General features: G+C 41.9%; 1 protein-coding gene across 1 annotated transcript; it reads right to left on the bottom strand.

Annotated features, from left to right (window-relative positions):
- Nucleotides 1-7,397: 7,397 nt before the first annotated feature.
- Nucleotides 7,398-16,961, bottom strand: LOC308319595 (fibronectin type III domain-containing protein 7-like; the record flags this gene model as incomplete). Its single annotated transcript, XM_080769697.1, has 9 exons — nt 7,398-7,402; nt 9,521-9,778; nt 10,241-10,495; nt 11,309-11,563; nt 12,370-12,627; nt 13,708-13,965; nt 14,140-14,403; nt 14,745-15,002; nt 16,757-16,961. 9 exons carry the CDS (start codon nt 16,959-16,961, stop codon nt 7,398-7,400), a joined length of 2,016 nt encoding a protein of 671 aa, XP_080625823.1.
- Between the last annotated feature and the right edge of the window lie 1,677 nt (nt 16,962-18,638).

The raw sequence follows: 18,638 nt of genomic DNA, 5'->3' as shown, positions 1-18,638 counted from the left end.
GAGTATACTTTGACAATGATACCTGTTAGGGTTAACCTGAGACCAGAGGGACCGTGTCGGTGAATTGATTCACTATTAATGGTAAAGAACTCTTTACTTAACCCATTCTGACCTGAGATCAGATTCTAAAAATGTCTTCTACATCCTGACAGTTTTCCATTCTGACCTTAGATCAGATTATAAAAATGTCTTCTACATCCTGACAGTTTTCCATTCTGACCTGAGATCAGATTATAAAAATGTCTTCTACGTCAGTCGCTCTTCGATTTTTCAAAAATAGCTGCCAGGTTATTCATTGCATTGACAACGCCTCTTTTCAATCATGAATGTCCAGTCCATATATGGGCATAAAGTATATGCGTGCTCTCCTCCTCAGACCGCCACGACTTGAGCTTCATATTGTTGATTAAAAGATAGGATTATAATAAAGGTTTTTGTACCTGTGGTCATGAATGAATGAGTGATTTAATTAACTATTAACTATCTCTGACACTGTGCATGTACACTAACTGGCCGTATACCATCAGGTTCACAAACAATCCAGTTCCTTTAGTTTAGTCAGTGCCAGTGTAATGTTGTGGGCTGGCAGGAGGGGGAGTGTTCTAATGCTTTCGCCTAACATTCTGTACATTGGAAGTGCTGCTTTTTTTCAAGATACTTGGTAGATGATTGGATGGGACCGTCTGTCTATCACCGCGTGGGCGTGCAAACACAACCAATCATATTGACGTGTCTGTATATAGCTTCACATCCAGTTTCGCACATATCCCACCCTTAGCTCACGCTGATTGGTTCGGTACGGAACGGATCGGTGTTAACTGAACTCCCTGAGAGATCCCAGATGGAAGCTGTGTTGGGGAACATGGTTACCCAATACTGCACCCATCTGGCAGCGTCAGGTTAACCTGTCACTGCCTTGGTCAGCTTTCTCCATGGGGGGAGGAGTGTGATGACCAGCCTCCCTCAAACTGGGTCTGCTTTCTCCATGGGGGGAGGAATGTGATGGCCAGAGTCACAAGTGACTCTTAATGGAATAAGTAACAGGCCATCACCAGGTAACGATGATTGACACCTGGCAATCTCCCTACTCAGGATATAGTTGCCACAGGTGTGTCACTCTGGGTGTGAGAAAACAGTTTGTGTGCTGGCAGCAGCTCTCAAGGACAGTGTCCAGCACTCTTCTCTACCTGTTTTGTTTTATTTTGACCTTCTGAGTATAGCTCGAGTTAGAGCATGTTTAGAGTATGCACTCCCTGCAGAAGAAGGCCTGCCGTCGAGACTCTTCAAACTCCTCTGTGATGAAATCCAGGGAGAAGTAAACAGAGGAGGTGAATTGCTGCAGGAGGCTTGTTTGCCTCTGTTTGAGTTGACCGAGTGGGACATTAACACACTCCCAGCAGGTAAACCAGACAAACACTAACATTTGGACAAAAAAACACTTCATTACCATCAAGTGGATCTTTATTTTGTTTATCACTGACTGAACTCACAAAGACTGATTTTGCTGGCTTTCAAAGGAGTGGTGAATTTAACTAATAGCCCCATTCGTACACAAGAGTTTCAGTTGAACATTTATTGAATATATAATTTTGGGGGTTTTCATGATTTGTTGCTTTTCGTTATATGAATATTGAATGCCATTTCCTGCTTTTGTTGTTTATTTAAAAAGTATACAATGTTGTAACCTAACCCATGCACCCTGGTTTCAATATCAATCCTGTTCTAATCCATCACATTTAAGGATTCCTTATATTTTATTTGAGTCCTTTGTCAGTTTCCTTGAAACGACCTTTCTACATAAAAAAAAGGAGAGGCTTAGTCCTCTCTGGTAGGTACACGCCTGCCTGGCACCCCAAGCTACTGAGGAAACCGTTACAGTCTGTCCGTGTCACTTTTATGCCTATATATGGAGATACCTGCATGTCAGTATAGGCCCATATTATATGGCCGTATAAGGGAGATGCCAGCCACCGGTCGAAGAAAACGAATTTCGTCCCGCTTGTATTCGCGACCTTATTCTTTCGGTCATGACCCACACTTCATGACCATAGGTGAGAGTAGGAACACTTCATGACCATAGGTGAGAGTAGGAACACTTCATGACCATAGGTGAGAGTAGGAACACTTCATGACCATATATAGAGTAGGAACACTTCATGACCATAGGTGAGAGTAGGAACACTTCATGACCATATATAGAGTAGGAACACTTCATGACCATATATAGAGTAGGAACACTTCATGACCATATATAGAGTAGGAACACTTCATGACCATAGGTGAGAGTAGGAACACTTCATGACCATAGGTGAGAGTAGGAACACTTCATGACCATAGGTGAGAGTAGGAACACTTCATGACCATAGGTGAGAGTAGGAACACTTCATGACCATAGAGGTGAGAGTAGGAACGAATATTGCTCGGTAGACTGAGAGCTTGTGCGGTACGCTGAATGAGCTTGTATCCCAGTACCACAGTATGCCTGTGAAATTGTATAGGTATTACAAAATCTGGGGTGCTGCTTGCTCTCAATTAAACCAGATTTACCTGACTAGAGTGAAATCCCACTGGGAAGGACAGCAGTGGCCCTGAGATTTGAGAATTGCAATCTTGAGGACATGTGATTGGCAACTTTAAGCAGCAATTAGTATCTTTCTAATATAACATCATACAGTGCTCACAGATATAACACCTACGTTCTGTTCATTGCTGCAATTGTATATTTTGTTAGTAATTTCGGTTATAATTGTATTCCCATTTTTTGCTATTTTCTCATGTTGCTACAGTGTCAAGGAGTGGAAACCCAAGAACTGTACTACCTTTCTGTTAATGGGATAATGGGACGTAACAATACAGTATCATGTCTTGTTGTATCTCGTTATTTGATACTTTGACCAGAGACTGCGGAACACTGTTACACACTTTATGTATATTTGAGATTTGTTACTGATATTCTATTATGTCTTTGGACTTTATTATACATCTTTACACAAATGTTTCACTCTTATTCTTTATTTAAAGATTTCATTTGATTTGATCTTTATTTTGAAACCTTCAGGTAAGACAGTCAAATAAGAAAAAAAAACAAAAAACACAATATATATATAACCACATATATTTCTTTTTTGAGTTAAAAAAGGAGTAGGAAGAAGTAAAAACTTATTTACTCCTACCCCCATCAGTAATTGCAATAAACATATAATCCAAAAGATGGAGTGCCACAATTTTTTTCATGTGTCTAGTATGAGGTGACAGTACTTCATTAGTAAGTAAGTACATTTTATTTATAAAGCACCTTTCTTAACAAGGTTACAAAGTGCATTAGACACCCTGGAGTTGTTTTTATGTGCAATGGTGTATTGACTTTGTATTTAGGGTTTCTTCCTGGAGGCTGAACCCTTGACAGTCAAACGGGCCGATGAAATAAACAGTAATATAGTGACATCACACTATCAGCCCCTCCCCTAACCCCTCCCCCTTTATCATACAACTACAGCTGTGGGTGCGGCTTCAGTTCAGGTGGATCACCACCCATCGCCACCCACCAGGCAAACCAGGCATACTTAATGAACTGGTGGGCGTGCCCACATAAAAACAACATTTTAACAAATACTGTACACTTTTTTGAAATTATACCTCCTTATATAACAATGAGACCTGATGATCATGTTTTAGGGTGGAAAAAAAGACAAGACACTGAACCCTAATTTAGCTCTCCTTTCAGCTAGCAGACACAAGACATAATAGATTATACAACCCTCTCTTTCTATGGGGGGATTATGAAAGAGCTGCTCAGCCGTTTACTCAAGTACAATTATTTTACTTCACTTGAGTATTTCCATTTTGTATTTCTGCTCCACTACAGTATACATCTCAGAGGCTATTTTCTATTTTCTGAGTACTCAATCTGAGTACTTTGGTACTGTAAGTGTATTTTGAAAAGTTGAACTTTTACTCAAATAATATCTTGAATAGCTACAGGCCTTATACTTGTAACAGAGTCTTTTTTTATATTGTGGTATTGCTACTTTTACTTCTGAGTAATTCTTCACTGAATTTGGTAGGCATGCCTTTGACTTATTGTTGATGGTGTGGTCACAGTCACATGACCTGGCTGTAATACAGTGCAGGTCCAAATTATCTATTGGGCCGATGCCCGGTGGGTCCGGGGCCCTTGGCTCTCAGGGGCCCTTGGCTCTCAGGGGCCCCTGGCTCTCAGGGGCCCTTGGCTCTCAGGGGCCCTTGGCTCTCAGGGGCCCCTGGCTCTCAGGGGCCCCTGGCTCTCACGGGCCCCTGGCTCTCACGGGCCCTTTGGGGAAACTGTACCGCGCTGTATTTGGTTTTTGAGCCCCTATGTTGGCCCAAAACATTTGTGGCCAAGGCCGCCCTTTTATGGGAGTTAATTCTTCCCTGGTACAGTTACAGTATCATGTATCATGTTTTTACTTTCACTGATTCAATTAGTGGTATAGGAAGTTGAAAGGACGGAAACAATGATGTTGATGTTTTATTTAAAAATAAATATGCGGCATGCAGGTTTACACAAACACATATTATTCCAAACAGTTTTCATATACATCCTGAGAATAAGCAACAGCACACTGAAGACGTATAACCACTTGAACCCTATAACATCACTAATTCTGGCGGAACGTTCACCGTGAATAGCAGATCTACCAGTTCGCGACACATTGGAGATCTGCTATTTTCGGCAAATGAGATTTGGTGTAGAGGGGGACATTATGAGCAGACCAATTACAGAGCTGACGCCGGTCAACAAAGTATTAGTTTACTCGTACAGGGTTTAACCTATACCGGGGCGGGAACCCCTTTTGGTGTTAGCATTATGTTATGCTTTAGCTATTGAAAAATAGCAGATCTACAAGTGGCGCGCTACGAGCTTGTAGGTCTGCTATTTTTGAAAAATCGAAGAACGACTGACATAGAAACATAGCTTTTTCAGAAAACTGTCAGGACGTAGAAGACATTTTTAGAATCTGATCTCAGGTCAAAATGGGTTAACCCATTAAGACCGGGAAGCATCTGTGTCATTTTGGATTTGAGCTAAAAAAAAAAGCATTATTTTATACTTTGGCCATTCAAAAATAGCAGCTACAGTATAAAGCTGCGAGTTTGTAATCTGATACTTTTTGAAATATTTGCATCTGGATGGTCCCTGATACAAAATATTGTGCCTTTGTGTTTGAGAACCACTGATTGTTGGTTTTTTTTAAGTGGTTAAACAGATGATGACACATGGCTCACCTCAGTGTCTGCAACTTATGCTCAGGAGGCTTTATACTTGGGGCATGAACTACTTATTTTGTTTAATTAAATTGTTCAATCTTGTATTTTTTTTTAAACCTTCGATCTACAAGGTCACAGTGTGACACATTGTGAGCTTGTAGATCTGCTGTTTTCAAAAAGAAAACAATTAGGACATTCTTTTAATATTTTTGAACCATTTTAACACAAATTTTGTATGTGGGTCCCTGAAAACAAAGTGTTTTCAAATGGGGGTCTGCGGCCAAATACATATTAATTTGGGAGTCTTTGACATGAAAAGGTAAAGAACCACAGATTTTCACAATGTCCAGTTTGTCCACACAATAAAGAAATTGGCACAGTTGCATTTTAACAATGGGCAGAATAAAGGGCAAAAAGTTTCATACATTAATTAGAATGTATTTTTGGGGCCTTATAATAATTCAGTTTTTTATAATTTGAATTTCCCTTTTGAATCAAACAGACAATTGGGAAAAAAATACAATCCAATGTTGATCTAATTGAATGTTGTCATAATGACATGAGTGAAAAAGATAATACCACAAGCACACAAATGATACGTGTGTTTGTGTGTATATATCATTTTTAAAATATAGTTTTCCATGATAATTTATGTCCCTTTGATGACTTGTTAAGGGCAACATGGCTTAACTATAATATAGGCATACGCAAGTGAACATTTCATGAGACACACATTCCATGCGCGCGCACACACACACACACACACACACACACACACACACACACACACACACACACACACACACACACACACACACACACAGTATACTGTATATTGTACAGTATGTATAAAAAAATGTAATATGTTCATGAGAAACTTCTTTTTGATGGCTTGTTCATATAATTGTCGAGGGCACAATTACATCTTATCTTAACACAGTCCTAACATAGCCATGATACACAAGTGAACATTTTATAACGGAACATAAAGAAAAACACACATTCATGGGGTCATTGTAGTCCAAACCACACCGATTGTAGTCCAAACCACACCGATATGTCGCCATGCAACTCTTTGCAACCAAACGGTTGCGAGGAGGAGTTGCATCGCGACCCACTGGAGGGGTTGGGGACCATTGAATTGAAGCAGTCGAATCACATGGGTCGACGTGCAACAGGACATATCACACCGCTTTGGTGTGGTTTGGGGCTTAAACCACTCGGGACAAAACGTTTTTTTTTTAAGGTAAACCATACCAATGCAACTCCTTGCAACTCAATGAGTTGCATTGGTGTGTGGCCTTTTGGTGTATTATTAAGCATTATGTTATACTTTAGCTATTGAAAAATAGCAGATCTACAAGCTCATAGCGTGGCACCGAGTGCCGCGCTACGAGCTTGTAGGTCTGCTATTTTTGAAAAACCGTGTTAATGTGGCGCAAATCTTTGGATATATATTCTTTCAAAGCGAACGTTTTTAACTAAAATCTTTGCTTCTGTGGGGGGGGGGGGGGGGGGGTCCCTGGAACAACATATTTTCTGAAGGGGGTCGGCGGCCAAATACATATATTTGTTAATTTTTTATATTGTTTTACTGGTGACGATAACTGTGGGGGGAGGGAAGGGGCGAGGGAGAAAATGGAAGACAAAAAAATGCTATGTTGCACTTCAAACTGAACTTAAATTGTTGAAACCGGCTACCAATAAACCTATATTAAAAAAATGTTTTGTCCCAACTCGACCCTTTGGTGTGGTTTGGCCTTAACCCATTCTGACCGGGCACCCATTTTGGTGTTGGCAACATGTTATGCTTTAGCTATTGAAAAATAGCAGATCTACAAGCTCATATCGCGCCACCGAGTGGCGCGATACGAGCTTGTAGGTCTGCTATTTTTGAAAAATTCGAAGAACGACTGACATTTTTAGAATCTGATCTCAGGTCAGAATGGGTTGATCAGACCAGTGTATGTCAAGTGGAAACCTTGTATGAATCTGATCTCAGGTCAGAATGGGTTAATCCATGTCGCAGGCTATATAACTGCCTCCAAATGTTGGGTATTATTAAGACCTTTAGATTAGCTTCTTCTTCTTTCTCCTTCAGACTTCATGTAGTTGTCCTTCTAGCAGGAGTGAGATGTATAGGTTGAGGATCACGCTGAGGGCGAGGGGAGATGCAGAGAGATGTATCCGCTGCTTGCTTCTACAGGCCTTGAAGCTTTGAAAACAATCCACAAACAAAGTCCATAGACTTGGCTGGCAAACGATTCATTTCATAAAGTGCTCTAAGCAAAGAATCCCATAGACTTGGCTTCCATGTGACATAATCTTCAAAAGCCATGCGTTGTAGGCTATAACATTAACATTAGCTCAAACATTAAGACAACAATCATGCATGTGAAATTGAACACATGTATGGGGTCTATACCTTGCAATATTTACCCAGATCAAAGCACACCCCGCATACATACTCTCACACACTTGCACACACACACACACACACACACACGCACGCACGCACGCACGCGCACACACACACACACACACACGCACACACATGTACTCTCAAGTAACAGAGGGCTATTCTATTGTAACCACAACAGGGCTTTCATGAGTAACTATACACAGTACAATCATCAGGGTCCATTTGGTTGCATTTTGCACCCAGAAATTGGTAAATAAATGCTGAGGATGTTACTGTGCACAGTAGGCTATACTGTAATGCCCAGTCCACACCAATGATTCACCATGCAACAGCAACACGCAAATACTTGCAATCATTATCTCCAATGGCAGTTGCAAGGAGTTGCATTGGTGCGGTTGACCTTGAAGCTGTTTTGTTGCAAGGAGATGCGACTGTAGTTGCATTGGTGCGTTTTGGCCTTTTTAGAATGTGTCATTTTGAGGTACAGTATAACTGCTCAAAGTAACAATTCTGCCAGTTAATTGAGCTGATAAAACAAAAGTGAGAGTGGTGTGTGAATACTTACCACTACTAAGTGTGAACTACTGTAGAGAGTCCACACTTCTCTTTCCTCTGTAAATCACTGGAGGAAAACATATTTAAGTGGCATTAGAAGGATATACATTGAAATATTTCATATAGCCTAGTAGTTATGAATAATGATGTTACGTTATTTGCATTCATAGCCTATACTGCCTGAATAATCTGACTTAATAACAGTTATCATGAACTGTTCTATTCATCTATTAATTCAGACGGTTTTCAACCTTTTTTTATATCAAGGTCCATTTGACGAGATTTAGCCTCTCAGACACAGAATTATAAGAATATGTGGTTATCGTTGGATAAGATTTTGCACAATTCCATGCTGTTACATGATGTGGTAACATAGAAGAGATAACAGGCAAACCTTGATCGAAATATTAATTATTCTACATTCTACTAATTTGTGTAACTTCTTGTAAATTACGTATAGCCTAATGCAGGTGTTTAACAATAATTGAACTATTGAGAGTGTAAAATTAATTTTACACTTCATTTTACACTCTCAAGAGTTAAAGGTTCTCTATCGTGTTCGAGACTGGCTCTCCACTACATATTATTCAATATGTACGGGAACTGTACATATTGAATAATATGTAGTGGAGAGCCAGTCTCTCCACTCAGAGAACCTGGGTTACAGTGTAACCCTCCGGTCCATTTGGTTACCAACTCTCCGTCAATTAGCTGGGGACCACCAGGAACTCCCTGAAGGACCACTGGTTGAAAGCCATTGTCATAAATGCAAAGCCACGCATTCAAAACGCTTATCAGGAAGCACTCAGTAGTGTTAAGCTATTTCTCTGACTCTCAATCCACTGCCAATTATGAAGTGATGCTATTTTCATAGACCGAACATTCAAAGTTCAATATAACAATACTGTACTCACCCATTCCTACGTTGTTCCCCGCGCAAGTGACTGTAAAAAAAAAGAAAGAATGCAAAATCAACCAAAAGCAACCATGATGTTCATTTTGTATTTCAATATTCAAAATTGGATAGGCTAATACCCTTTCTTGGATTACTTTTCACATGATTCATTCATTCTGGATTCATATAATATTGGCAATTAATAACTATACAGAGTATAGTTACAGAATAAATCTGTCTTTTTTTGTCTGTCTATGATTATAATAAATGCTTTGTAAGAAGACTACTTTGTTCATGAAAACAAGATGTTGTAACCTAACTATTATTGAGTAACCAAACTCAATATACGATTCAGAACAAAATTCCTGCATTTACTGCATAAAAGAGACCTGCTGCAGTACCTGAGTACATCCTCTGGGGGCAGAAGTGGACCTTGTCGCCTGCCGGCACGACTGGCGCTACTGTTACGTGGTAGACGTCTCCACACGCCACGCCGCTGATGTCACAGCTGGTTTGCCCAGCAGGGGGCGTGCAAGTGTAGTTGTCAGTGCCTGCCATTTCTACAGTGTAGTTGTAGTCGCCACCAGAAGAACGCCAGTACACCCGCAGTGCGTTGTTGGCCAGTCTGTACAGCTTGATGCCAGATGGACAGCAAGCACCTGTAATAAGGGACACCCATATTTATCAAGTCACGACTTCTATAGTGATATTAATAAAGCAGCAATTCACAATTTATGTAGCCTGATAACCTTGAATCCGGGGCTCCTGCGCAGAAAGCCTGTTTGGGCAGGTGCCGTGCGACATTACACTTTGGCCCCTTTTTGGAACCGGTTCAGTTATTTTTGGTTTTTAGTCCATCGGCTATTTTCAGCTTGCAACCATGTGTAAAATGACTTGTACTGGATCTCTTGTCCACTAGTGACTAGTCCCTTTATAACATTTTAAGTCTCGTTTTTATTTCATGACGAAATTGTCGATATATTTAGTCTTATAGTTTTAGTCATCACAGCTTAGTTTTAATTTAGTTTCCATTTAGTTTCCGTCAGTGAAAAAAAGGTATACAGTCGACGAACATCTTTCGTCTTAGTTTTAGTCGACGAAAACAACACTGCTATACTCACTGGACGAGAAGCCCTGATAGGTGCACATGGACCTGTGGCCCGTGCGGCTGAAGGCCTCCATGCCCACGGTGTAGTTGGTGCCACAGGTGATGCATCCCATCAGGCAGTGGGAGTCCTGGGTGTGGCAGCGGGCGTGACCCCGCGACGACGTCAGAGAGGTGACGAACGTCTGCGCCCCGCGGGCGTGAGACCACGTGACGTTGGTCATCGCCATGGTCACCTGTTCCACGGTCAGGTTGTCTGGGCAACATGGCGCTATGCAGGGTAAAGGGTAGAGAACGTTGGGTAAAGGGAAGAGTAAAGGGTAAAGGGTAAAGGGAAGAGAACGTCGAGAGAGTGCCGTGGTTTTGTTCAGTGTATGAATGCATGCATGTTGTCGTTGCTGTCGGGCAGAATCTGCTATACTTTGGCTATTCTTTTCATTCGAATCCTGAAAAGTAACAGTTTTGGACATATGACGTTTCCACCCAACAGAAACGATAGCTAGTCGACACCATACTGTAGTGTACGCCTGTACGGTATACAGACATGAAACTCAGAAATCGATTCATTACAAAATGCAAAGGTGTGATTTTGACTGAAAAAGTGGCAACTGACATGAACACAACAGCATTCAGATTCTCGGGGGTTGATTTGAAGCCCAAGTTTTCATATTCTTATTGAGGTGATCTGATTTGGATTTTGGATTGTTCAAAACATTTTTATGGCTGGTATAGTCTTACTCTTATCCCTGCTTCCAGTCAGACTGAATACATGCATTTCCTTTTGGTAAATGTAGATTGTCTGATATGCTTGATAATATCATAATTTAAATAGCATTAACCCTGATGTTATACTGTTCTGGGCAAACTTTTAACTTTTTGTCAGAAATGTTTGCCTACATACAAACAATGATAACTTCTTCAACACATGCCGACTATTCTGAAACCATTTGAAATGTGACAATAAATGAGATTATGATCATACTGTAGAAAGCCTCTCAGTTGTAACTCTAGTCATCTCTGAGCGGTTATGATCATACTGTAGGAAGGCTCTCAGTTGTAACTCATTACTGAGCGGTTGGTTTACCTGTCTCCAGATCGACGGTGTAGCTGGGTAAACTGTGTCCGGCGCTGTTGATTGCGGTGGCGGTGACCTGGTATTCGGTGCCACAGGGCAGGTCGGAGATGCTGCAGCTGTCCGAGGCGGAGGTGCAGGTGAAGGGGGAAGAACCCTGTCCCACTGCTTCCACGGTGTAGTTGGCGGCGCGGTTGTTTGCTGTCCAGCTGACGCTGATGCTGTTCTCCGTCTGATTCACTGTCAGATCCTCTGGCATGCATGGCGCTGGTGGGGGGGAGAGAGAGCCGAGGCAGGACGGGTTACACAGCCTGATTTACGTTTTGTACTGTCTGTGACTACCAGCTCAGTGGCCTTGTGGTTAGAGTGTCTGCCCTGAGACTGGGAGGTCGGGGTTCAATCCCCGGCCGGGTCATACCAAAGACTGTAAGAATGGGACCCTGTGCCTCCCTGCTTGACACTCAGCATCAAGGGTTGGATTGGGGGTAAGTCCCTGCGACATACTAGCGTCATGTCCAGGGGGTGTACTTGTACATCAAGCTGCCTCACGCTACAGAAACAGGAGATAGGCTCCTGCCCTAAGGGCCTCATGGCTCGGCAAGGCTACTTACTTATACTGTCTGTGACTGCTACTCTCAGCAAGCAACGCGGTCGCACAATGATGTGTACATTTGACATTAGCCTACACAGTAAACTTTAGTGGGATTAATTTAACTCTGAGTGCACTCTCAAATGTAAAACTGAAGGTTGCACTACAGTATGTCTTTCATTCCAAATTCTTCCACACTTGGGTTGATAACACAGTCATAAGCATAACTTTTGTACGACATATACATGATGTGTCAACGATAAGGCTAAAAACATAAACTCTCTTTACATGAACAAACATATAGTTGCATCAAATGCATCTTAACCCTATATGCTTGTATGTTTGTACAGTGTGTAGGCATGCTATATCGATTTTTGCAATGCGGATTCCTAGGAATTTGCATGCTTTGTTTCAATATTGTGTTTGTGTTTTTTTTGTTGTACATGCGACATGCATATGTGTGTGCGTGCGTGCGTGCGTGTACCTGTGTCCCTGGTGTGAGGCCGGCAGGTGCGGTTGCAGCCTCTGATTTCATTGCAGGGTATCACCTTGACATTGTAGGTGCTGTCACATGTCAGATCGGAGAGGGCACACACGGGCGACGTGTCGTTGCATACGATGGTCTCTGCGGCGTCCACGGCCCTGGTTTCATACAGCTGTGCGCCGCGCACGGGCAGCCACCTGATCTCCAGGGTCTCTGTGCCCACCAGGCTGACAGACACGACCTCTGGGCAACAAGGCACTGTGATGCAGGGACGATTGAACGAGACATCAGAGACACATACTTCCCACAGATTACAACCACACACAGAGATTTTGAAAACATGACCAATGACAAAAAACTCCCATATCTGCTGGGCGAAGTACAACAATGTGCAAACACAGCAGCAAGATCTGTGAGTTGCTGTGATAGGAGAAGGATATCAAATGGAACACAACCACCCTAAAGACTAATCATTGTGTATATTCCTGCACTATATACCTGCATCGAGTGATCTTGGTACATAGAATTTGATCTATTGAAGATTCTGACCTTCAAATGTACATCATTTTTGTTTTAATTGTATTGCTGTATTGTTGTATTGTTCTTTCTGCTTTGGCAATGTAAACGTATGTTTTCACATGCCAATAAAGCCCTTTGAATTGAATTGAATTGAACACATGACGTGAGCTCATTTCATACAGTATCACGGCAAAGAACCGAACCATTTCCCTACACTCTGCATGGATGCCTGTCTGGTCACGAGTAACCTTGGAACATGTCATTGGTATAGTATACAACCGAAAGACATAAGCACTTTCACTGCAGGGCATGTTAACAACTTGAACCCCAGTATCCCTAATCTGGGCGGAATGTGTATCAATAACAGACCTAGATCAGCAATCTTGGCCCAAAGTGATTAGACTAGAGTGAAAAAAGAAACATACCAAGTACAGTTACAATTCAACTGCGTTTTACTAAGCATAGAGATAGACTAGAGGGTTTAAGTGGTTATTAATTTCCTCATGTAATAAATTGTAAACGTTTGTGCCACTAACTATTGTACATCGGAATCTGCAATGTTTCCCAGGCCTCGTGTGACGGGAGAAAGCTTTCTGAAAAACAATTTTAACAGCAGGCTACACTATTGTTTTAGTTTTAGCTTTCATATTAGGTGTGCTAGTATTTTCCCTGTTCACCAGATCTCTTCGCCGAAAATATAGACGGTCTACATACAAGCTCACAAGCTTCATGGGGCTTGTCGGTCGACCTGCTATTTTCACCAAATGTTCACCCCAGAATAGGCACACCGGGGGTTGAACTGGTCAAACGGTTACTTACAAGTGGTGTAGTTGAGGGTCAATCCCTCAGGACTGGAGCCGGCCATGTTGTAGGCAAACACGTCCATCAGGTAGGTGTAGCCACACAGACAGGTGAAGTCACAGCTGGTGCTGTTGGTGGTGCAGTTCACTTCTACTCCGTCGTCTCTCTTGATGAAGGCCTTGTACATGTCAGCGTAGAGTGTGCTGTTCCATGACAGCGTGCAGTTTCCTCCTGCCTCGTTCTCCTCCACTTCCAGATTCTCTGGTGGACAAGGGACTAGTGGGAATATGATAAAGTTGAATGTTTAGTGTCCTATCATCTAAAAAATGAATGCAGATACATCATCCTTGTATCACGAATCAAAGTAATTCAGGATGTTTCAGATGCATGATGATGAAGCATTTGGAAACAGTTCTGGTAACGCGAGACTATATAGCCACTGTTACTCACAAGACACGAATACCAGAGGAAGGGACGGGTGGCTGGGCCCGGCGATGTTGGCCGCAGTGACCTGGATGACGTAGGTCTCTCCACAGACCACCGGTGCCACGGTGCAGGAACTGGACGTGGAGTTACACTCCAGGCCGGAGCCAGCCACCGCGACGTGGTAGTCCACAGGGCCGTGGACAGGCCCCATGCTCCAGGACACGTTGAGGCCCGCGACGTCAGCGCTCCACACTACGGTCGCACCGACGGAAGCCGGAGCGGGAGGTCCTGCAGTGGCAATCCAAAGATATATAATAAGCATTAGTTTGGTCTGACAAATTAAACACCTGTATGATCATCACATGTACTGTACGTGTGAAGTGATGGTTCTCAACAAGGAAGGACCCCCCCATAATGCCTGAGAGTGTACAAATGGAACTAAATGGACCCGGAAAGCGTCCATTTAGTTCCATTTGTACACTGTTAAGTGTACCCTGCTAACTAAAGGGTCCCCCCTTTGAGAACCACTAGTGTGAGGAATTATGGACAGCTTGACATCTTTCCTTCTCCACGATACAACCAATGTTCACAGCCATGTACTTCTAGGTCCCTATCCAGTCTTATCTTACGTGTGGTCTGATTGGTCACTGCAGCCTCTCCCTTCCTGCCCTCCACGTCCCAGGCGAAGACGTAGACGATGTAGAGCGAGCCCGCGTCCAGGCCGTCGATGGTCTCCGACAGACTCGTGGTGTTCACGATCACGGTGTTGTTGATGCCGAACTTGTGGGCTGCGACGGAGTAGCTCACGGCGTGCGTCACAGCGCTCCATGACGCCACCAGGGAGTCGTTGCTGGGAGAGGAGGTGGTGAGCACAGGAGGAGGCAACACTGTGGGTGGGGTGGAGAAGAATAAAGCAATGAACAAACTGAATTTACATTCTGTTGTCAAGTGCAAAACAAAGCTGCCAGATTAGCTCTCCAGTGTTCCAACAGGACACACATTGCAGATATGCACAGAAGTCTATCATGGCTTACAGTTGAGAATAGATTACAATCACGTATTCTTACGTTTTTCAGAAATGTATTAATGGACAAAAAAAACACAGTATTTCTTTGAACAGGTAGCACATGTAAGAGACGAACATAACCATATGACTAGACAAGCCAGTTCGGGTGTTTTGGTGGCACCTAAACCAAGAACAAATATTTTTAAATCTTCTATTATCTATAGAGCAGTAATAGGTTGGAATGCACTACCAAAGTGTATAACCAATACAAATACAAAATTCATCTTTAAAATCAAGTTAAAAGAACACCTTATGTAAACCATACTGCAGTAACCCTGGGAAAATAATAATGTATAATGTGTTGAAAGTGATTTTTGCATCGTATGGTCCTATTATCCACATTCACAAATTCACAGTTAGTTAACACTTGGGTTTTTACACTGCAGTCACAGATAGGGCCTGGAACCAAATGTCATCCTATTTACTGTCACTGCAGGGTCTTCCATGTATAAAAAAAAAGTAGCCTCTGAAATGTATTATTTTGTCCCTGAAATTAATTGAGAAAGACAACCAGGAGCTAATAATCAGGAGCTTATGAAGAACTATCTCTCTGGAGATGAATGATGGCAAAGGCAAACAATGAATACAAAACAGTGAAACTGCTTGTGGCATGTTTGTGACAAGTGGAGATATCAAGTCCTGTTGAAACAGCAGCCCTATTCCTCAGGGTAGGCGTACATTGTCAGGTTGAGGTCAGCTTTTTGTGTTTTGCATACACAGAGGTTAGATAGAGTTACAGCTAATACAGAAGAGGTCTTTAGGGTATGTTGGGTGTACTATCATGAGTGGATCAAACCAATTTTGACCTTAGGGCATGTTGGGACCTATATTCTTTTGTACTCATTTCAGACAATAAGGAAGATCAGATAACAAGGGAGGTGGAAGGCTAGGTGGCAATCATTTTTCCCCCCCCAGTGAACGAGTAACACATTTCTGCTTGAAACAAGCCCTCAGAAAACTATTTCCTCCAGTAATTCCTATGTCTCCCCTGTCCATAAAATATGTTTATTTTAAAATATTTTAGGCTACGATTCGTATCACGATATGAGGTTCACGATACGATTTTTCACGATATTAAAAAGAAAAAAAATATGTTTTGAAATTTTATATAATATCTCCCCCCCTGAGATTTTTTAGTTAACTACATTGCAAAAGAAGTAGCATTACTTTTGACAGTGCAGAAACATAATTGCCATAATCACCTGGGCACAGTCAAAGACACACACAGCTCCTCTCTACAGTCACAGACACACACACAGCTCCCCTCTACAGACACACACAGCTCCCCTCTACAGTCACAGACACACACACAGCTCCCCTATACAGTCACAGACACACACAGCTGCCCTCTACAGTCACAGACACACACAGCTCCCCTCTACAGTCACAGACACACACAGCTCCCCTCTACAGTGCTCTACTCTCCAAAAGCACTTGAATATGATGGAAAATGACTAAAGCTCTCGATTTTTTCAATTAATCGATTCATATCGTCGGGATTAATATCGATATATATCCATATACAATATATCGTTACATGCCTAACTATAATATATGCATGAGGAATAACTGTACCTGTCTTTCCGTCCACAGAGGTGGACGGCTGGCTGCGACCACCAGTATTCTTAGACATGATGCTGAGGGTGTACGCGGTGTACGGCTCCAGGGATCCCAGCTGTGCCGGCGAGGAGGTCACTTCGTCTTCACGGAAGAAGCCAGCATTGTTCTCAATGCGTATGATGTAGCCAGTGGCCCCGGTGACCTCGGTGAACTCCGCCATCAAGGTTGTGCTGTCTTTTGCCTTCACTACGTCAATAGGATTCATAACCTGGGGAGCTTTAAAAAAACAAAAACAAAAAGACAGTTGATGTACACAATTATTTCAGATGAAAATCAAGAAAAACATTCTGTATAAAGAAAATAAAGGTAGCAATATTGCACAATATACGCATTAGGCCTATACTTCTGGCTGAATTTGGACAAATCTCTCTATGAACAGTAAAATGTTCCTGTCTAGAGACTCTAGAGTCTAGATAGTTGCCTGAAAGCTGAAGATAACTTGAATCCATTTTAAAGACCTACAGTACAACTGTACAAGTGCCTTTCTTCTAAATGTACAGCAATCGATATGAGGATTCCAGCTATGGAATGGTGAGACGGAACTGTCCACATACATTTACAGTAGGTAGAGTACCTACAGTATACAACTGTAGTAGAAATGCACAGCCAATCCCAACCTACATAACCTATACTGAACTGAAGTGTTTCTGTTCTCTATACTATTCCTGTTTTCTGCCCAAAACTCTGTAACTCTAAATTGTAAATCTACAGTAGTTAGTTATCCAAGTCTCTAATGTCTGTAACTCACCTGTTTTAGACTCAATGGTATTGGAAGATGCTATAGGTTGAGAATTGCCACCCAGAGCTTCGACCGAAACGACATACATGACGTTGGCGGAGAGAGAGTGCACCGCGCCCATCACAACGTTGTGACCAAAGATTGCGTAGGTAGTAGGGCTGCTTGGCGCGTTGCTTGGTGCAATGGAGACCTTGTATGAGCTGGCTCCGGGGAACCTTGTCCACAACACAATCATGTTTTCCGATGCTGCTTCAAACAATGTTGCTGTGATATCTGTGAAATGACATATCATTCATTTATGGTTAGTTTGAAGTACGTATACAGAAGAGAAGAGTGACACTGAGCAATTTAGACAAAAATAAAACAATTTGTTCGTTTTCATTCTGTTCATTTGAAGCAACTCCCGCATTCTTTTGTTTTGTTTCATGGTTATGTAAAGCAATGTATGAGTGAGTGTATGAGACATAAATCTTGATTTTATGCTGCATTGATTTGATTCTAAACACAAATGTATAACCTGACATGACACAGTGTCTGCAGTATGTGTGTGAGACTAGTGTGCCTTGTGTGCACAGGTGTCAGGAATACTATCTTCCATTGTAGTGTAGTTGAACATACAAATATATTTCTTCATTAGCCTTCAACAATTAAACAAGTAGCACTTCATATTGAGAACACAAAAACAATCTATGATACCATAACTGTGTCTCTGTATATTTACCCAATTATTTGACAATGATACAGTGGAATTTATGCAAAAAATAACATACCTTGAGCTGCTGTCTGAGAATGTAAACACAAAAACAATATATGATTAAAACATATTAGATCTGAACATCTATTACATGATGTGATACACTATAGTAACAAACACACCACCCAGTATTGTTATGACCACATACCAAGAGTGAAATTGTATTTCCTTGTACGTCATTAAATCATTCATACATTTTCTTTCAAATAGATTATGATAAAAAAATAAAGTTATTACTCTACCTGTGAGCCTATGCCCAGTAGGGCAAAAATCACGAGGCACTTCATGACACCCATGTTCTCTGTGTGTCTCTGCTGTTTGAATTGTGCTGGTTCTTACACTTA

Source organism: Protomyctophum bolini, assembly GCF_963924005.1.
Source record: "Protomyctophum bolini genome assembly, chromosome: 8".
NCBI lineage: Eukaryota > Metazoa > Chordata > Actinopteri > Myctophiformes > Myctophidae > Protomyctophum > Protomyctophum bolini.
The sequence above is the reverse complement of the archived record's forward strand: the minus strand, read 5'-3'. Positions and strand labels throughout refer to the sequence as shown.